The sequence below is a fragment of the Elephas maximus genome, chromosome 12, assembly GCF_024166365.1.
Source record: "Elephas maximus indicus isolate mEleMax1 chromosome 12, mEleMax1 primary haplotype, whole genome shotgun sequence".
Lineage (NCBI taxonomy): Eukaryota > Metazoa > Chordata > Mammalia > Proboscidea > Elephantidae > Elephas > Elephas maximus.
In genome coordinates, this window is record NC_064830.1 from 99,425,141 (window position 1) to 99,447,338 (window position 22,198).

General features: G+C 39.0%; 1 protein-coding gene across 2 annotated transcripts in view; it reads right to left on the reverse strand.

Annotated features, from left to right (window-relative positions):
* The window catches only part of LOC126086885 (cytochrome P450 3A8-like), a 63,221-nt gene that overhangs the window by 19,010 nt on the left and 22,013 nt on the right, over positions 1 to 22,198 (reverse strand). Inside the window, exons 8-13 of one of the 2 annotated variants that reach the window (XM_049903688.1) lie at positions 16,877 to 17,004; positions 12,596 to 12,662; positions 8,006 to 8,166; positions 6,004 to 6,230; positions 3,815 to 3,977; positions 2,251 to 2,322 (exon numbers count right to left, since the gene is read on the reverse strand). In XM_049903688.1, coding sequence (XP_049759645.1) covers positions 2,251 to 2,322; positions 3,815 to 3,977; positions 6,004 to 6,230; positions 8,006 to 8,166; positions 12,596 to 12,662; positions 16,877 to 17,004 — 818 coding nt within the window. Of the gene's footprint in view, positions 1 to 2,226; positions 2,323 to 3,814; positions 3,978 to 6,003; positions 6,231 to 8,005; positions 8,167 to 12,595; positions 12,663 to 16,876; positions 17,005 to 22,198 lie in introns of those variants that run through there. The other variant, XM_049903687.1, reaches the window with a different exon arrangement.

Below are 22,198 nucleotides of genomic sequence, written 5' to 3' on the forward strand. Positions count from 1 at the left end.
AAGGGATTAGTTAATGAAACACATTCAAATAAGGAAAGATTAGATTGTCCTCCTCTGATTACTGACATTTTAATGAGCTCTCCTCCGCCCAAAGCCTTTCTTACTCATTTTGGGAATAAAACTCCTCTGAAAACTAAAATACTCTCCTTTCTGCTCACCCCCCAAATACACCCTCAGCTAAGATGATTTTGTAACTAAAACTCATACAACCACCCCCCTCCCCCCCCCCCCCACACACACACTCTATTCGCCTGGTTCAACTGGTTGGAACCCATACCAACAGCAAAAAGCTAGCCTTTGCTTGGGATGAAATGTAGCCAGTAATATGCCCTAACAAATGAAAACGGTCTTGCTCTGCCAAGACCAATAGTAGAAGGCAGTATTTGTGCCACTTTATTCCATACAAGCTAACAGCTAACATGAATCATGTAACAAGAGTAGTACTGAATGTGCGAAGGAAAACAACATGTGTGGGAAGAACACCCCATACACCCACGTCTCTCACTTGCTCATTGGTGTATAATGCACTCAACAGATAATTTTAAACCTCTGCTTGGGGAGTGCAAAATTGTACAGCTCCTTTGGTAGAGAGTCTGGCAGTCTCTTACAAAGAAAGCTTATGCTTATAGGTTTACCATATGATAAATTGTGCACCTGTGTATTTACCCAAATAACTTGAAAATAAATATCCACAAAAACACCTGCATACAAAAGCTTATAGAACCTTTATTCATGATTCCAAAATGCCAGCAGTTTGAATCCACCAGCCGTTCCTTGGAATGGCTACTATGAAGCAATGCTACTCTGTCCCATAGCATCACTATGAGTCAGAATCGACGGGATGGGTTTTGTTTTGTTTTTAGTATTACTCATAATTGCCAAAAAATGGGAGCAGCCAAGAAGTCCTTCATTAGGTGACTGGAAAAAGAAATGCATGTGGTGAAATGAGTTCCTTTATGCAGCCTTTTGCTGTGATTCTTTGGAAAAACAACTTAAGGGACTGACTTATTTACCTGGCAAGATAAGACCAATTGCTGCCAAATGGCTCCACTTTTTGTCATGTGGATATATGAGCATCTTTACAACATGGTGCCTGGCTTCCCCAGAGTGAGTGATCCAAGAGGGATCAAGGTGCAAGCCAAATTTCTTTCATGACTCAACCTCAGAAGTCACACATCATCACTTCCACAGCATCCTAGTAGTTTCACAGGTCAGACCTATTCATATGTGAAGAGACTACACAAGGGCATGAATACCAGAAGAAGAAAAGTCACTGGAGGCACTCTTGAATGCTGATAATCATAGTCTACAACCACATGGTTGCACCACTAAAAGGAATGCTGGGAAGCAAAAAGGTTTGATGCCAAGGAGGTCCAACACATAATAGGTGCTTAACGATGTCAGCCCTCTTCCGTCTCCCTGTACTCAACCACATGACCAAAGGTCACCATTGCTCAGACCTCAGCACTCTTTGCTCTTACTTGATCTACAACCTCACTGCCAGTTCAAGTAATACACAGTATCTTATTACTTCCTCCAATCTCCCCCCAATTCTCACCTTTTTTCTGGATTCTATACATCTTACTTCACCTGAAGTGAAGAAGAGATGTTCTAGTTAATATATTGTGGCATAATACACTACCCAAAAGCACTGGATAATAATTTTCCTTTATTTTGCTACTGAATCTGAGGCTGACTGGGCTTAGGTGGGCAGTTCTTGCTTGAGGTCTCTCATGTAGACCTCAAGAACTCAAACAGACTGGGGTCGGTGTCATCTGAAAGCTCTCTCACATGTCTGTGCCTAGAATGGAAAGATTCAACTATCAGGAGGCTGGAATACCTGGGCTCCTCAAGCATTCCTATCTCTATATAATAGACAAAAAATAGATGATAGATAGATAATTGATACACACATAGCTATAGATGTTAGGTAAGTAGGCAGGTAGGTAACTAGGTAAGCAGAAAGACAGATATTATGTAAGAGAACCAGAAAAGCTGAATTTACATGACTGGTATTGATTTAATCACTATCTTAATATTACAAAATGTATAATACTATACATGGACACTAAGAAAGATAAATGAATGAACAGAAGCCATAATCATTCAAGTGCAATAGGTTGTGACCATCTTTATTTATAGGTTTTATTCACAGAGTCAATTGAGGATGCTGGTTATCTGGGAAACAGCTTCCTTGAAGAACAAAGCTGAAGTCCTTAGGAAAAATCAGGCTCCAATTACTTTTCCAACTCTTGACTCAAACATTATAACAACAGGTCGTTCTGGTTCAATAAGTGCTCTCTTGCCTAATTTTAAGGGGATCTGCAACAGTGAAATGGGCATATTGAGAACCAATAAATGAAGCATCAGTAAAAACAAAAGCAAAGTAGACAATGTAAGGACAATACTGCTCTAAAAACATAAAACACTACTTTTGCCATCGTATTTTTTCTTTATATTTATCCTAAACTGTGCTAAGACTAGATAGTAAAAATACTCATCTATTCATTTTTTCAGCAAGATATTTACAAACAAAACCATGGAAGTTTGTGTTCTTTTCAATTTAAATTAGGAGTAAAACTAAGAAACTTAACATTTACACTAGATTTTTAGGCATTATTTCAAACCATTCTTGAAAAGCCATTAAAAGTTAATGTTGTGTATGCTGAAACTTGTGAGGTAATCACAAGTAAGTATTCTACACTTTAATTGTATGGGCAAGCCCTAACTTCCAAAGAATTCAGCCACACCTAATCATTAAAACTAGTTCAATGGTGAGAAGAGGGTTTAAGAAGCATTATGCCTTTGTTTTCTAACATCTTCTTGAGCTCTCAAGTGTAATGTAAATGATCAACTTCTGATAATGTCCAGTCTTTTCATTTGTAGTTGGAGTTCCTCGGTGCACCATAACTCCAAGTTTTAGCACAACCAACACTCTAAAATTCTGATCTTAATTGAGTGAAGGGCAAACAAGTTGTGGTGGAGTGTGAGTAGCCAATGAGGATTCTGCCCCATCCCAGGTATGCCACAGGTCTGCATCTCTCAGGTCTGAGCCCCCTGTTTGTACACACCTACAAGACTGCTACTCAGCTGCCCTAAAACCACAAATAAGATGGAAAACATCTCAAACTACCCCAGACAGAGTTATTATTTTGTTGTCAAAAGAGACCAGCTTCTCTGGACTGGAAACCCTGGAAAGGGAGATGAAGTATCCAGGATGGCCCTGGATTGTGGTAGTACTTCACATCTCCCAAAAAATCTTTGAATCACTGGTTCTCAACCTTGGCCACACGTGGAGGGGTGGGGGCGGGGGAAGGAACCAATGGGTGAGCTTTTAAAGCCACACTGGGCTAATATTAGAATTTCTGAGATGACCCAGACATCAGGAATTTTTTAGCTCCTTGGTGATTTCAATGTATGGGTGGTGGCTGAGAACCACTGTCACACAGGAGATTCTGTAAGGTCTGCTGGAGTTGAGCATAATTCAAAAGTCAGGGCAGGGCCATCACTATGCTACATGATTATGCACAACAATTCTTCATCTTTCAAATTGACCTGAAAGAGAATTTAAAACTTTGCTCTAGTTTAAATCCTATCACACATATCTGCATTTATTCTAAATGATCTTTACAAAGCCACACACATAGAGATCCAGAACTGAAAGGCTATGAAAGTTCATAGATGGCTTCCAATAGATTCTATGGCCAATGGAACAACTTATGAAAACACTGATGAGTACATTTTTAATACAGATTTCCTCAGTTTAGAATACTTCCAATAAAATATTATTTATGAAGGGAATTTACTGCCTGACCTGCGTTTCGTTACAAGGTTTGATGGAAAACTCCTGCAGAATTCTGATGATAGCAAGTTTCATGTTCATAAGGGCAAACCTCATGCCGATGCACTTTCGGGGTCCAATTCCAAAGGGCATATATAAGTAAGGATCTATGTTGTCCTTGTTCTCCTTACTGAACCTGGTTCCACAAGAGTAGACAAAAACAAGTTAATGAAGCATGAAAACCACAAAAGCTACATATTTGGGGTTCTCACTTCGAACCCTCAGCTAACAGTATACAGGATATTTTCACAGACTAGTCACTGAAATCCTACTATGGTTTTTTAGCTATGAGAATTGGAAGGTACAGATCCTTTCCATTCCCCTTACACTATAAGAGCTTTCAGTCTTGTTGAGGAGATAAGATGAATGCTGTTTACTAGAAAATGCATCTTTAAACATTACAGTTACACTCAAGGTGGTGAGATTTTTGCACTATGAAATGCACTTGGGAAATAAGACTCACTGAAGGAAAAGTAGGTTCCTGACTCAACTCACACTTCTGTTGGTTGTATTCTCATTCAGAAAAGGAGCAAATGCTTCCCACTATTTGTTTCTGTTTCCCTCTCTTCTTCATTTCTCTCTTCTCCTCTCTACTTTCCACTCTTTTTTTAATCACTTTTCTTCATTCCTCTATTCTTATTCTTCTCTTCCTCCTCCTCTTCTTCCTCCTCCTCCTGCTCCTATTCCTCCTCCTTCTTCATTCTCTCTCTCTCTCTCTCACTAATAGTATAGGTAAAGTCACATAATTTACACAGAAATGTGATGCCACCATACTATAGCATAATAACTGATTTCCTTCGCAACCTGCTCCACCAAGCTATATATTTTCTCAAGACTGGACTCAATTTAATTCAAATTTGATTCCTAAATATTTAATTATATTAAGGAAAACAATATTGATTGCAGAATATGATAATGGTATTGTAGTTAAAGTTTTTTCAAGAGTCCTTCTATTTTAGAGTACATTCTAAAATAACTACAGGTTAAAAAATGTGATGTGCTACAAAATAATATGAAAATAAGGAGGAGGGTAGTGGTGCCAAGTGGATATGGCCAGCAGCCATGGGTTAATGGTTTTGCAGGCTGGTGATGGGCACATGCAGTCACATTAATAGTATTTATGTCAAAAATTCTTCATAATGGACAGGGTTTTTTTTTGTTTTTTTTTTAACATTTGAAGTTCTCACTCTCTGGTCCAGTCCATAACACATGTTGTTGTTGTTGTTGTTAGGTGCCGCTGAGTCAGTTCTGACTCACAGTGACCCCATGTACCACAGAACAAAACACTGCCCAGTCCTGTGCCATGCTCACAATCATTGTTATGCTTGAGCCCATTCTTTCAGCCATGGTGTCAATCTATCTCATTGAGGGGCTTCCTCATAGTAACACATAGTAAACACTTAATATCTGTTTGATTATTGAATTAATCAGAGAGAAGTACAGTGAGTGATCTCTGGTTTTATGGAATGAAGCTATAGTGGGTGAAATGGAAGACTTTGGAAGAACCATAGAAGTCCTCTGCTCTAGAAAACACAGGACTTAGTCAACTTAGATTTACTCTTCCTACAAGTCCTTTCAACGTTAAGGAATTCTACACTGTCAAAAAAAAATGGAATGAGTAAATGATTCCTAACGTTGGCGGTAAATTCAGAGAACTAAAATGAACAGCACTGAAAAACTAGAAAGAAAGAAAAAAGACTACCTAAATAAAATAAAAAGGTGGTTAAATAAATTATGCTGTGTGTATACAACCACCAAAAGTTGAGATATACTTACATCTATGTTTATAAAAAAAAAAACAGTTATAGTCTGCTGTTAAATAAACAGTTAAAAGCCAAACAAAATATGATACTCTTTTAATTTTTAAAAATATGTATATGCAGAGAAAAACAACCATAGCACATACATCACACTATTAATGAGGATTATCTAAATGTCTTGGGACTATGGATGTATAGTTTTCTTTCCTTTTTTTAGTCTACAGTTTGTAAAATTTTGACAAAAACCAAAATCATTTTTGTAAGAAGAACAAAGCTTCCAAAAATAGATATTATAAGTAAATGATCATACAGGCACGGGTTTGTCATCTGCACTTAGAGATGTCAAAATGTGTTCAGACCAGCCTGGGTCAGACAGGGTTCCCTTTCCCAGGGGTCCTGTACCTTTCAGGAATGAACTTATCAGGTTCTGGCCAGTGTTCTGGGTCTCGTTGGAGAACAAAGATTGGCACCATCACCACTGTCCCTTTGGGAATGATCAGTCCCTTGATTTCAACATCTTTCTTACAGACCCTCTCAAGTCTGCCAGCGATTGGGAATAATCTGAGTGTTTCATTCACCACCATGTCAAGATACTCCATCTGTAACATGCCATCATACGTGGGAGGTGCCTGGGAAGAAAGAAACAGAGTTCAAAAAGTTCAGATTCAACTCAGTCTAGGCAGTACTATTGAAGTATTAGGATCTCCAAAGAATATCTTACAATGGTAAAGGACCTCAGCATTTACAAATCATTTTTATACCTACCATGTTCCTTTGACCTACTCAATGGCCCATTGAGATTGGTGAAGCAGTTATGAATATGGAAGACACTCGGGAAAATCCCCTAAATGGGGCCTGAAATCTCCAGCATTATCATGCAGGACTTCCTCTTGCAAACAAATGTGACTAACAGACTATGACCATTACTTCTAAGTATTATATGTGCAAGTTACAGTACCTTTTAAAAGGAAGGCCACATATGTGTACCAAGGTAAGAGAAAAATTAAATGGCCAAATCCCCGATTTCACATAAAACTTTGTATTTCAGAAACACTGTTTACTAACTCTTCTGATATTTAAACCAGCATAGATACATGATAGATTGATTGATTCATTGATAGTTAAGGCACAGAGGGAGACAGAGACAAAGAGACAGGATATAGAGAGAAACTTCTGATATATAAGAGCATACATAGATGATAGAGGAAAGAAGGATGGATGGATGGATGGATGGATGGATGGATGGATGGATGGATGGATGGATGGATGGATGGATGGATGGATGGATGGATGGATGGATGGATGGATGGATGGATGGATGGATGGATGGATGGATGGATGGATGGATGGATGGATGGATGGATGGATGGATGGATGGATGGATGGATGGATGGATGGATGGTTGGATGGATGGATGGATGCATACATTGAGAGATATATACATTATAGATAGATGATAGATAGATAGATAGATAGGCATAGAGAGACAGAGAGAGGCGTATGGAGAGAAACTCTATGTTGTATAGAAACTGTAAAAATAATTTGGGAAGAAACTAATCGTTCTTACCGCAAATATGAGATAAGAAGGCTATATGATTGGATGGTACCAGGGCTCACAATTTCAGCTCTGGGGAAATTTATAAGGAAGATCAGAACCCCACACTGGGGCCATCTGCTATTGCTGGGACACCCTCCTAGTTGCCACTTCAAGGTTTAGCTGTGTTCACTCACTGCCAAAAAAGCCACTCTAAGGAATTCCAACTTAGAAGATATTTGCCAACAGTGTAGGCAACATGTGGCTATCCCTTGATGCTGTATTTCAGAGGCAATATTATAGAGGTTAAGACTTTGGCTCAGGGGCAAGGCACACAGAAGCATATTTTGGCTTCCTCACATCTCTCTATATGACCCTGGAAAACTTATTCTATCTCTCTGCAACTCAGTTTTCTGATATGATACATGGAGATAATTACAGTCACTAGGATCGCTATGAGTCGGAATTGACTCAATGGCAATGGGTATCTCATAGGGTGCTGTGGTAGACATACACTGCTCACTGAATATCCATTGAGCCTCCCACATCTCCCAGCCCACATGAAGTTAGAGGAAGCCAGATTATCACCTTTGTGAATGGGCTGCGATCTGAGGTGAGGTATGTCAATTTGGGACCAAAGAATTTTGAGGGCCAGTGTGCAACATTTTAGCTCTTTATTTCTTCTCCCCCCGACCCAGTTACCATGATGTCTTCATGTTCCAGACAGTGCAGCTGCAAGATGCACCACTTGTTCATTATGCAAGATCATCAACACTTACGCTTTTTCAAAATCTCTCCTTAAATGTGGTGGGAAGGCATTCTTGCTAAGGCTCCACCTTCACCCTCTCTCTTCATGCATCATCCACTCACCTTATCGGGAAAAGCTGCATCAATCTCCCTCTGCAGTTTCTCCTGAATATCTGGGTGTGTGGCCAATAAATACATAACGAAGGAAAGAGCAGTGCTAGTGGTCTCATAGCCAGCAAAAATAAACATAATTGATTGAGCCACAAGCTCCATATCAGTCAAAGCTGAAAGGAGAGGAAATGTACTTTAGCTGGTCACTGTGAGAAACATCACAGTGTAGATGAAGAGAAACCCTAATAAAATATCCAAATCCCCAGGTGAATAATGGAAAAAAGGTTCAGGTTCACACTGGGAGTAGTTTACATTCTGATACCCATCTTAGAGATATAGAAAAAGAAAAAAAAAAAAACTGTTTTAATCTGGTTATCCCAGGATGTATACTATTTTTGACATTTTGCTCTTAGTTATGCCACCTGCACCACCAGCACAGCTGGGTAATTTCAAGAGACAGCACTTCCATCTAATGTACAAAGTGTTAGCGGGATGACTTTGGAGGATCCTAAAAGGATTTTAGTTACAACTAAATTATTGAGGAGCATTCTCCCCCAAGAAAAAGTTCAATTATTCTATTTAAGGTATAGTTTAATTTTTTTAATACAGTTTGCTATACTATAGCTTAATTGTAGGGAAAATTAAAGATATTTTCACCTAAACACATTTAGGCAATTTTAAGGGAACAGCATTGGGCTACAGAAAACTCTTGCTACTCAAAGTGTACTCTACAGACCAACAGAACCAGCATCATGTGGGAGATTTTTAGTAATGCACAATCTCACACCCCACCTGGAAATTACTGAATCCAAATCTGCATTTTAACATAATCTCGAGGTAATTTTTGTGCACAGTCTAGCTTGAGAAATATGAATGCCATTGAAAGACATCAGGTTAAAGAAGACCTGAGGTACAACTCTTCAAAATGGATGATCACAGATATGCACAGGAACTACAGAGATAGAAAAGAAGCTAGAAGAGTGGATATTTACCTGTGTGACGTGATGACTCACCTGGTAAAAAGCAATCTGACCTTTGGTCTTGGTTCCTGAGAGATGGACAACACCTGGCTAATGAATGGGGATGACAAGACCAAGAGGGACCACCTGGGGTGTCCGATGTTAACTAGCCTCAGGAGGTGTGACGTAATCTATCATGGCCACAGAAGGAGCAGAAGGAGGCCAATAAGAGCCCTGAAAACGGAGGCTCAGATGGGCTTCCTGGTTGGTGACCATGGATGGTCCTCTTTGGGTCATGGAAGCTCCATGCTGGGACCGCTCCCAGACTATACCCTCTACATATGTTTATTTGTATCCTTCTTGGTTATAAAATAACTTTAGTCATAAATATGGTATGCTTTCTGTGAGATTCTCTGAGTATTTCCAACAAATTATCAAGCCCACTGTGGCAGTGAAAGCCAGTTGGGACCACCGTCTCTTTCTAATTTGTGCGCTCTAACCTACCTTTTTTTTTTTTTTAAACCTACCTCTGGTTGGCTAAGGATCTCTAATCTTATCCAGATAAGTAAGGGGGAAAGTGGGTAAATCACACCTTTGTGGTCAGGCGCATGGTAAGGATTAGCATGAATTCAATCTTCAAAATGTGAGGATGGATTCAGTCCTCACCTTCTGACTTCTCCATCCTTGTTGCCAGCCACTCGGGTGGCCCTCTATCTCCAGCTCTATAGCTCACATGTGGCTCAGAGCTCACAAGTTAGAAGGATGCCTTCTTTCAGACCGGCTTTCCATGCAGCAATTCTCTGACCTTAGCCAACCAGAGGTAGGTTAAAAAAGAAAAGTTCTGTTTTTTTTTTTTTTTTTTGTAGGTTAGAGCTCACAAATTAGAAAGAGACAGTAGTCCAGAAAACCCTGGTGGCATAGTGGTTAAGTGCTACAGCTGCTAACCAAAGGGTCGGCAGTTCGAATCCACCAGGTGCACCTTGGAAACTCTATGGGGCAGTTCTACCCTGTCCTGTAGGGTCGCTACGAGTTGGAATTGACTCGACGGCACTGGGTTTGGTTTTTTTTTTTTAAATCTAATCCAAGGCATTAAAATAGCACAAGAATGAATGTGTCAACAGACAGGCATTGCCCACCGTGAACTATGGAAATACAGGGTCCAATGAGTAAAATTAGCAATGCTTATTCAATTAACACAAAAATGGCATCTTCCTCAGGATCTGTCCCCTCTATTTGCTCTATTTATGTAAACCAAGCAGTCTTTGTGATCGTAAGTTGGCCTCTTGGTGTTTCTCCTGAGAGAAGCGAAGCATGTTCAGAGGTCTAGTCTGTTGACTGGGGCTATATTAAGACCTTTAGCTACCTGGAGCACTGAAATGAATATGGTGCCTACCCCCACCATGTATTTCATATCTAAAAACAATACAAAATGTATGTAAGTAAAGAGTTCTGACTTCCAAATGATGGCTTCTGTGATGCTGTTGTGGGTAAATACAACTCTCAAATTCTTTTCCCCACTTAGAATGTACCCCCATGACACTGAATTATCATTGGAGTACAAACTCTAGGTTTAGAGCTCTGTTTTACAATATAGTAACAACTAGCCCCATGTGACTATCTGAACTTAAATTTTAATTAAATAAAGTTAAAAATACAGCTCTTCAGTAGCAGTAGCCACATTTCAAGTACTCAGTAGACACATTTATCTAGCAGTTACTGTATACAACAGTGCAGACAGAGACTATGCCCTTCATCATTGAAAGTTCTTTTGGACGAGGTAGACAGATAGAAATAGAAAAAGAGATACAGAGGATATAGAGATAGATAATACGTAGATAGCTGACTGCTATAGATGATAGCTGGATATAGATTGTGATAGTTCATGTTATCCATCAACGTGGTTAGGCCATGATTCTCCTCCTTTTTATAATATAATGTAATGACCTCCTTGATGTGATCTGAAGTGATCAGCCAGTCATTTGCAAGGGGATTTTCTCCAGGGGTGTGGTATGTAGCCAATAAATATCTGGGCATTCTGGCAAAGCACAGTTGCTTGTTCTGGATCATGTTTCTGGCTCATCATCATTTGACCTTCAGTTCTTGGCACTTGAGCCAGCAGCCCACCATCTCATCTGCCAATGCTGGATTCATTGGCCCCTGAAGCCACGTTAGTCAGGAGACATCTCCAGTCAACATTTGACCCACCAACTTTGGGACTTACCAGTCTCCATGGCAGCATTTCCTTGTGATAAATCTACATATATATAAATACTTCACTGGTTTTACTTCTTTAGAAAACCCAGCCCAAGACATAGGTGACAGATAGAAAGACAGACACACAGATAGATTTAGATGTAGGCACAGATACACGTTTATTTACAGTGATGTGCTTAAGTCAGCTCATCCCTGTTCTCTAAATTCACTTGTTAAATATTCAGAAATTTTGTGAATTGATTGTCATGCCACTGGAGGCTGGTATTGGAACCTGATGGAACTATTTACGTCATGGATATACACTATTAATTAGAGCTTTTTTTTTTTTTTTTTTTGGAAAAGAGTTGCTTTGTATTACCGGAAACAGATATATATTTATGTTTCTTACTTGTGTGTCAATATGTTTTGTTTTCTTAATTTTGTCCTTAAGAGGATCTAAGGGCAAAGAAATCCCAGTAGCAATGAGCACACCTAACCCCCAGATTTTGGTTTCTCAGTACCATTTCCTACTAAATAAAACTAGGGCTCCTTGCAGATACGACTGATTTCTGGGTTGATCAAGTGAAATAGAAGAAAACCTGGAATATCTTCTGTGTAAAAGCAAGGAAGTACTCAGAAAATGAGAGTCACATGAAAAGGATGCAGCTGTCACTTTGAAAGAGCTTCCACTGAACTACCCTGAGACACTCTGAGTATCAAAATAAACCATGGTAGTGTAAGAGTAAAGTAATACTCTATGAGCCCATAAAGATGCAAATAAATAAATGAGGGAGAAGTAAAGTTCTCCCTTGCAGTGGAATATCAGCTCATAACTGTGTAAGGAAGGGCAGAATTAGAAAACCATCATTTTGCGGCCATCATAAAACTAATTGCTTCACTCAATAATCAATGGATAATAAAACTAGTACATGAAAGTTCGAAGAAAAGCAATATAATTACATAGTGTCAAAGGCTCGCTTGAACAAATTAATTATTAATGACAATAAAACTTTACAGTAGATTAAGCTATTGAACAACTTTAACCAAGAGCTCCAAGTTGGCATCACCAATATTGGGACATCGTACTTCCTGATGAGATGGCTTGAAGTAAATTTTAAGGCAGGAGTTCTGACTAAGGGCTCTGGGAGAAGCCTAGAAATCTACATTTGAGACAATCTACCAGAAGTTCTAATGTGGGTGATCGATAGAACCCTGACTGACTTCTGTGCATGAAATTCTTATTTTATGCTTGTCTTTCAATCTTTGAACAAAGCTGTGTGCCAACTTTTAGATAATGCCTCTGGCTATCATTTATAATTTCTGAATGTGTCTCTTTCTTTAACTGGGCAGAAATTCTCATGTGCCTGGAAAATTTCCTGCACATTTTCAAAACAACTTCCTTCCTCTGAGCCACCCCATCAGTATCCTTTCCAGTCACTATCTTGGTTACCTTTATGGGACATAATTTCTTTGGAATTCTGGGAGTCGATCATCAGCTGAAGCAAATCCACTTGGTGCTAGAAGCAGAAAGAGAAATTCCAGTGACACAAAGTGCAAAGCTTGACCTCATTCCTGAGAATATGGCCCCTTAAAGTCCGTGAAGTCAGACTGGCTTCGCTGAGTCACCAGTGAACTGAACCGTACATTTGCAAATCTTAAAGACCAAGATGTTTCCCTGGGAGAAATCTAGCTAGCATATCTCACTGCTTTTGGGACCTTGCCCTCCCTGATGCTTGGCTTTCTTGACTTTTGGACACAGCTTCCTAGCCAAAGAGTTGTCTGCTCCCTCTCCTGCCATACTTTCTTACTCAAGGAAAAAACTCTGACTTCAGCCTTTTTGTAGTTCAGCCTTAATTCCATGCCCTCACTTAGCCTTGCATTACTTCTTAACCAATGACAACACAGATTAAACCCTGACATTTCCAGAGCTCATCTGCTGCTTTCTGTGAGCATCTTCCAATACCACATCCTCCCCAAAATCTACACAATCATCAAGGACACCCTGGGGTACTCAGGCCCGCTTCCCTTACCTCCAGGCATTCTTGTGCTACTCTCTTGGCCTGGTGAAGGCAAAGCTAAGTCAGCCATCTTATAGCCTTAATGCCCAGAGAAGACTTCTGCCCTCTTCAGACTAGGAGAGGGCTGAAATTTAACATGGGCGATATTCCACTAGTTAACCTGAGGTGCCTTCCATTGCATAATGTGTAGAACCTGAGGCTTGGAATTGAAATGATTGTTTATCAATGAAAAAATGCTGAAATTATAACACCAGTAAGTCAATATTTCAACAATAATTTTTATGATTAGATGATACATTAAAGAAAAGGGAAATGGTACATTTTTTAACGTCAGTAATATTCATGCAGGAAACATACTAATCCTCAAGGCAAGTATTAAATTTTAAAAGCTGTATCTATGACTCATTATTTATCTCCTTCCCCAGTTTCCATATTCTTCATTCCCCCCAAAATGTAGAAACTCTCCTGCTCTAAACCCTACATACACATTTTTTTAATGAAGCAAAGTACATGAATCATATATATATATATATGCACTCAAATAAATCATCAAAAAGTGAACCTGAGGTTTATTGAATGTGGCAGGGCCAAGATGATGGAGTAGTCAGACGCTTCCGGTGATCCCTCTTACAACAAAGACCCGAAAAAAACAAGTGAAGTAGTTATATATATGACAAGCTAGGAGCCCTGAATATCAAAGGCAAAGTTAGGAAATCAGACTGAGTGGCAGGGGAAAAGAGAGACAGTTCAGAAGTGGCAAGGAGTTGCCAGACCTGACTGGGCAGGAACCAGCACCCCCCAGGCACAATCCCCTGGAGTGACTGTGGTGGGGCTGCCAGTGGCATTCAGGGTGCAGTTTTCTCAGGGAGAGACAGCAAGCTGCACAGTCTACTGACACCTCCGGAACCAGAGAAGAACAGCACTTTCAGCAAAAGCTAAGTACCTGCATTTATTTTACCACACCTCCAGACCCCAAGCCAGCTTCAATGGCTGTTGATTTCCCTGGGCCTGAGATAGGTCCTGCCGAGCACCCTGAGCCTCTCTCCCAGCCTTGGAGAAGGAATCAACTCACTATTAGGGGAAAAGATAATCTGCCAGCTTCACTAAGCTGGGGAGCTCAGGACAGAGGTGGCTCCTGTCCAGGCACAAATGGTCAGCACTGTGTGGTCCCATTTCAGGAGATTAGGCCCTTGTTGGCAGACTGCAACGGTGTATATGCTTGAGATCTGACTTCAACTGTTTCATCTGTGTGGTGGAGAGATGGGTTTTTGATGTTTGACACCACTCTGCCTATTAAAGACAGTCCTCACCTACCCACATCAGGGGCCTAAGGACTGGTGGCTCCACCCACATCACCTAGCCATCCACAACAGTGGTCCAAGGAGAAGTGGTGCCTCCCAGTCCTTACAAGAGAAAGCATTGAGTGCCCATGATCCGGCTGCAGAACCCACCCACCTGTGCTCTCTAGGGAACAGGGATACACTTTGCTCACAGACACTCGGGGGATGGTTACAGCCCCTTGCCTTGATCAAAGTGTGACCCCCTGCTGCAATCAGATACCTGTGGCTACACCAATCACCCCTGCCCCTTTAAGATTGTAGGACAGAGCCTGTACCACTCACTTGATGACCAACTACCTGGACACCTGAGCAGAATGTATACAAGAAAAGTGAATGGACTCCTAGGCTCATATGCCTGATAAAAGCTCTACCCAGCTGGTGACAGGATGTTAGAGCCTCAAACATGAAAATAATCAAGATAGCTCACTCAAGCAACCTATTTGGGCATAAAAACAAAAAAACCCAGTGCCGTCGAGTCGATTCCGACTCATGGTGACCCTGTAGCATATCATAACAAAATAAGGCAAGAAGCTAGGATACAGTAAGCAAACATAAAATGAACTAATACAATAACTTACAGATGGCTCAGAGACAACAGTCAATATCAAATCAAATAAAGAAGCCATTAGAGAAATGCAAATCAAAACTGCAATGAGATACCATCTCACTCCAACAAGGCTGGCATTAAACCAAAAAACACAAAATAAGCAATGTTGGAGAGATCGTGGAGAGACTGGAACACTTATACACTGCTGGTGGGATGTAAAATGGTACAGCCATTTTGGAAATCAATCTGGTGCTTCACTAAAAAGCCAGAAATAGAACTACCATAAGATCCAGCAATCCCACTCCTTGGAATATATCCTAGAGAAATAAAAGCCTTTACACGAACAGATATATGCACACCCATGTTCACTGCAGCACTTTTTAAAATAGCCAAAAGATATATTCCACTCCTTGGAATATATCCTAGAGAAATAAAAGCCTTTACACGAACAGATATATGCACACCCATGTTCACTGCAGCACTTTTTAAAATAGCCAAAAGATATATTCCACTCCTTGGAATATATCCTAGAGAAATAAAAGCCTTTACACGAACAGATATATGCACACCCATGTTCACTGCAGCACTTTTTAAAATAGCCAAAAGATGGAGGCAACCAAGGTGCCCATCAATAGATGGATGGATAAATAAATTATGGTATATTCACATAATGGAATACTATGCATTAATAAAGAACAATGATTAGTCCATGAAACATTTCATATCATGGAGGAATCTGGAAGGCATTATGCTGAGTGAAATTAGTCAGGTGCAAAAGGACAAATATTGTAGAGACCGCTATTATAAGAACTCAAGAAGTAATTTAAACACAGAAGAAAATATTCTTTGATGGCTATGAGAATGGGGAGGGAGGGAGGGAGAGGTGTACTCAATAATTAGATATTAGACAAGAACTATTTTAGGTGAAGGGAAAGACAACACACAGTTCAGGAGTGGTCAGCACAACTGGACTAAACCAAAAGCAAAGAAGTTCCTGAATAAACCGAACATTTCCAAGGCCAGAGTAGCAGGGCTGGGATCTGGGGACCATGGTTTCAGGGGACATCTAGGTCAACTGGCATAATAAAATCTATGAACAAAACATTCTGCATCCCACGTTGGTGAGTGGTGTCTGGAGTCTTAAATACTAGCAAGCGGCCATCTAAGATGCAACAATTGGTCTCAATCCGCCTGGAGCAAAGGAGAATGAAGAACACCAAAGACACAAGGTAGTTAGGAGCCCAAGAGACAGAAAGGTCCACATAAATCAGAGAGTAAATCAGCCTGAGACAAGAAGAACTAGACAGTGCCCGGCTACAACTGATGACTGCCCTGACAGGGAACACAACAGAGAATCCCCAATGGAGCAGCAAACCTCAAATTCTCATAAAAAGACCAGACTTAATGGTCTGAGACTAGAAGAACCCCAGAGGTCATGGTCCCCAGACCTTCTGTTAGCCCAGGACTAGAACCATTCCCAAACCCAACTCTTCAGGTTGAGATTGGACTGGAGTATAAGATAGAAAATGATACTGGTGATGGCTGAGCTTCTTGGCTCAAGGAGACGCATGAGACTATGTGGGCATCTCCTGTCTGGAGGGGAGATGAGAAGGTAGAGGAGGACGGAAGCTGGCTGAATGGACACGGGAATATGGAGGAGACAGGGGCTGTGCTGTCCCATTACAGGGAGAGCAACTAGGAGTAAATAGCAAGTTGTATATAAATTTTTGATGAGAGACTGACTTTATTTGTAAATTTTCACTTAAAGCACAATAAAAATAAAAAGTGAACATGAACACTTTCATGTAACCACCACCAGATCTTACCTTTTCATTATCTTTAAGGCGGCTTTCTTTCATTCTTTGTACAGATTTTGTGAAAAAATCAGTAGCGTCTCTTGGAAACAGAGAGATGCTTAATGCTTCACAAATTGGAGTAAGGAATGGAAAGAGTGCTATAGGGACAAGAAGAGAAAAAAGAAATAGTAGTGAAAACGCACATTTTTCTGGAACAATTGTAACTTGCTCTATCAATCAGATGAATGAAAGAGACCAGGATTCTCAACCAGGAGCCATTTCTTCCACGGCCCTTAAGTGGGCTTCTGGGCCAGTTGCTGAGAATAGTGGTACCTTCCTCGTCCTTGCACTGACCAAAGGTACATGATTAACTATCCTGACCTCTTTGTCTTTTATGAATTGTACTAGAGTTTCTTTGGGTAAACCAGACCATAGTCTGCTTCTTTAATTAATAATGCTTTTCCAGAAATAATAGTAAAAAATTTAATACAAATTATGGAATGAATTTAAAATTCAACAAAAGGCAACTCACAAATATGAGGAAATTAAGAACACTTTCCCAAATAACTAGACATGGAAGAAACAAAGAGGAAAATTAGAAATTACTTTGCAATTAATTGAAAATGAAAACTCTACAGACCAAAATTATTGATATGCAGCTAAAGCTGTGCTAAGATGGAAGATTATAGTGTAAATGTCTATATTAAAAACAAGAAAGATCTCAAATCTAAAACCTAATCTTCCACAAACCAATTGTATTTTGATACAACACAATGAACAATATGAAAAAGAAATTTAAAAAGTTTTCCATTTTCAGTACCATCAAAAACAATAAAATACACAGGAACACAATTTTTAAAAGAAGAGGAAAACTTACACACTTAAGAAACTATAGAACATTGTTAAAGAAATTAAAACCTAAAAAAAAAAACAGGACTACATCCCACGTTCATGGATCAAAAGACTTAATACTGTTAAGATGGCAACACTCCCCAAGTTGATTTACAGGTTCAAAACATTCCATATCAGAATCCTAGCTGGTTTCTTGGTAGGAATTGACAAGCCGATTTAAAATCCATATTGAGACGAACTAAGAAAAAGTCAGTACCACAAAAAAAAAAAAAAAATGACAGAAATAAACTCAGCTATCAATAATCACACTGAATGTAAAAGGTTTAAATGCACCAGTAAAGACACAGACAGCGGCAGAATGGATTCAAAAAACATGACCCATCAATATGTCATCTACAAGAGACACACCTTAGACACAAAGACATAAATATATTAAAAATCAAAATATGGAAAAAAAAAATACCAAGCACTCAGCAACCAAAAAAGAGCAGGAGTGGGAATACTAATCTCATATACAATAGAATTTAAGGCAAAATCTACCATAAAAGACAAGGGAGGACATTGTATAATGATTAAAGAGACAATCCGCCAAGAAGACATAACCTTGATAAATACCTACACACCAAATCATAGGGCCCCAAAATACATAAAATAAAGTAACAGCATTGAAAAGAGAAATAAAGAGTCCTATTTTTTATGATAATAGTAAGAGACTTCAACACAGCACTCTTAGTAAAGTACAGAACGTCTAGGAAAAAACTCAAAAAGACCAAAAAAAAAAAAAATCTAAAGGATGCAGTCAATCACCTTGACCTCAGAGACATATATAGAACAATCCACTCAACAGCAGCAAAGTATACATTCTTTTCCAAAGCACATGGAACATTCTCCAGAATAGACCACATTTTAGGCCACAAAGCAACACTCAGTAAAATCCAAAACCTTTGTAGTAATACAAACCATCTTCTCTGATCACAATGCCATAAAAGTAGAAATTAATAACAGGAAGAGCAAGGGAAAAAAAGAAAAAACTTGGAAACTGAATAGTGACTTGCTTACAAACCACTGGGGAATAGAAGAAATCAAAGAAAGAATTTTAAAAATTCCTAGAATCAAATGAAATCACATTTACCAAAACCTTTGGGACACAGCAAAGGTAACCCTCAGAGGTCAATTTGTAGCAATAAACACACCCATCAAAAAAGAAGAAAGGGCCAAAATCAAAATGTAAGCCCTACAACTTGAACATAAAGAAAGAACAGCAAAAGAAGCCCACAGTCATCAGAAGAAAGGAAATAATAAAGATCAGAGCAGAAAGGAAATAATAAAGATCTGAGCAGAAATCGAATGAAATAGAGAACAGAAAAAATAGAAAGAATCAACAAAATCAAAAGTTGGCTCTTTAAAAAGATCAACAAAATTGCACACGACTGGCCAAAATGACAAAAGAAAAACATTAGAGGAAGCACCGTAACAGAGTACTATGAAAAACTATAAAAAATTTGAAAACAAGAGGAAATGGACAAATTTCTAGAAACACACTACATACCTAAATTAACACAAACTGAGGCAGAAACCACAAAAAGCCCCATAACAAAAGAAGAGATTGACAGGTAATTTTAAAAAATTCTCAACAACAACAACAACACACACACACACAAAAAGCCCTGACCGGAATGGCTTCACTGGAGAACTCTACCAAACATTCAGAGAGGAGTTCAAACCAGTACTACACAAACTCTTTCAGAGTACAGAAGAGGAAGGAGGACTCCTAAATTTATTCTATGACGCCAGCATAACCAGATACCAAAGCCAGGCAGAGGTACCACAAAAAAAGAAAATTACAGACCAGTCTCTCTCATGAATATAGATGCAAAAATTAGCAGCAAAGTTCTAACCAATAGAATTCAGCATCATATCAAAAAAAAAAAAACAAGATGACCAAATAGAATTCATACCAGGTAAATGGTGGTGGCATAGTGGTTACGTGCTAACCAAAAGGTAAAAAGTTCAAATCCACCAGATGCTCTTTGGAAACTCTATGGGGCAATTCTACTCTGTCCTGTAGAGTAACTATGAGTTTGAATCAACTTAATGGCACTGGGTTTCGTTTCTGGAACACTGGTGACACAGTGTTTAAGAGTTAGGCTGCTAACCAAAAGGTTGGCAGTTTGAATCCGCCAGGCACTCCTTGGAAACCCTATGGGGCACTTCTACTCTGTCCTATACGGTCACTATGAGTCAGAATCAACGTGACGGCAACGAGTTTGGTTTTGGGTTTTTTTGCAAGGATGGTTCAACAATAGAAAATCAATCAACATAATCTATCACATTAAAAAACAAAAGAAAAGAATCACATGATCATCTCAATTGATGCAGAAAAGGTATTTGATAAAGTCCAACATCCATTCCTGATTTTTTTTTTAAATCCATAAATAAAATAGAAATAAAGGGAAATTCCTCAACATAATAAAAGGCATCTAAACAGCCAATACCATTCTCAACGGAGAAAGTCTGAAAGCATTCCACCTGAGAACTCTAACAGGACTAGGATGCCCTTTATCACCACTCCTATTTAACATAGTGCTGAAAGTCCTAACTAGAGCAATAACGCAAGAAAAAGAAGTACATCCAAATTGATAAGGAAGAAGTAAAACTTTCCCTGTTTGCAGACAATATGATACTATACATAGAGAACCCTAAAGATTCCACAAGAAAACTACTGGAACTAATAGATTCAGCAGTGTGGCAGGATACAAGATCAACATACAAAACTCAGTTGCATTCCTATACACCAACAAAGAGAACTTCAAAAAGGAAATGAGGAAAACAATACCATTTATAACAGCACCTAACAAAATAAAATACTTCGGAATAAATCTAACCAGAGACATAAAAGACCTATACAAACAAAACGCTACTGCAAGAAACCAAAAGAGATGTGCGTAAACAGAAAAACACACCATGCTCACGGACAGGAAGACTCAAAAAAACAACATTCTAAAAATGTCAATCCTACCCAAAGAGATCTACAGATACAATACAATCTGGATCCAAATATCAAAAGCTTTCTTTATCAAGATGGAAAAACTAATCATTAAACTTATATGCAAAGGAAAGAGGCCCCAGCTAAGAACAGTACTATTGAGGAAAAACAAAATAGAAGGCCAAACACTACCTGATCTCAGAACCTACTATACAGTCATGGTAGTCAAAACAGCTTGGCACTGGAACTACAACAAAAACATAAATCAAAGAAACAGAATTGAGAACCCAGGCATGAATCCATCCACCCACGAACAGCTCATCTTTGAAAAGGGCCCAAAATCCATTTTAAAAAAAAGGGCAAAAGAGAGTCTCATTAAGAAATGATGCTGGCAAAACTGGATATCCATCTGTAAAAAAATAAAACAGGACTCATACCTAACACCATACACAATAACTAATTCAAAAAGGATAAAAGACCTAAACATAAAAACTAAAACTATAAAGATCATGAAAGAAAAAATAGAGACAATGCTAAGGACCCTAATATATGGCATAAATAGGATTCAAACCATAACTAACAATGCCCAAACACCAGAAGATAAACTAGACAACTGGGAGCTACTAAAAATTAAACTCTTATGTCCATCAAAAGACTTCACCAAAAGAATAAAAAGAGAATCTAAAAACTAGGGAAAATTTTTGAGCTACGACATATTCGACAAAGGTCTAATCTTGAAAATCTGTAAGATACTGCAACACTGTAACATGACAAACAATCCAATTAAAAATGGGCAAAGGATATGACCAGACACCTCGCCAAAGCAGACAATCAGGTGGCTAACATACACATGAGAACATGCATGTGATCATTAGCCATTAGAGAAATGCAAATCAAAACCACAATGAGATACCATCTCACCCCGAAATTATTGGCACAAATCAAAAAAATGGAAGATAATAGATGCTGGAGGGGTTGTACGGAGACTGGATCTCTTATGCACTGCTGGTGGGAATATAAAATGGCACATCACTATGGAAAAAGATATGGCGATTCCTTAAAAAGCTAGAAATAGAAATACCTTATGTTGCAGCAACCCCACTCCTAGAAATCTATCCTAGAGAAGTAAGAGTCATCACACAAACAGACATATGCACACCCATATTCACTGCAGCATTATTCACAATAGCAAAAAGATGGAAACAACCTAAGTGCCCATCAACGTATGGATAAACAAATTATAGTCCATACACAATGGAATACTATGCAACAATAAAGAATGCTGATGAGTCCGTAAAACACCTCACAACGTGGATGAATCTGGAGGGCATTATGCTGAGTGAAATAAGTCAATCACAAAAGGACAAATATTGTATAAAACCACTATTATAAAAACTCAAGGAAAGGTTTACACACAAAAACGAAGGAAAAACACTAACTAGATGGTAGATAAGTGGTAACTTCTGGGGAAGTCAGCACAACTTGACCAATGCAAGGTCATGGAAGCTTCACAG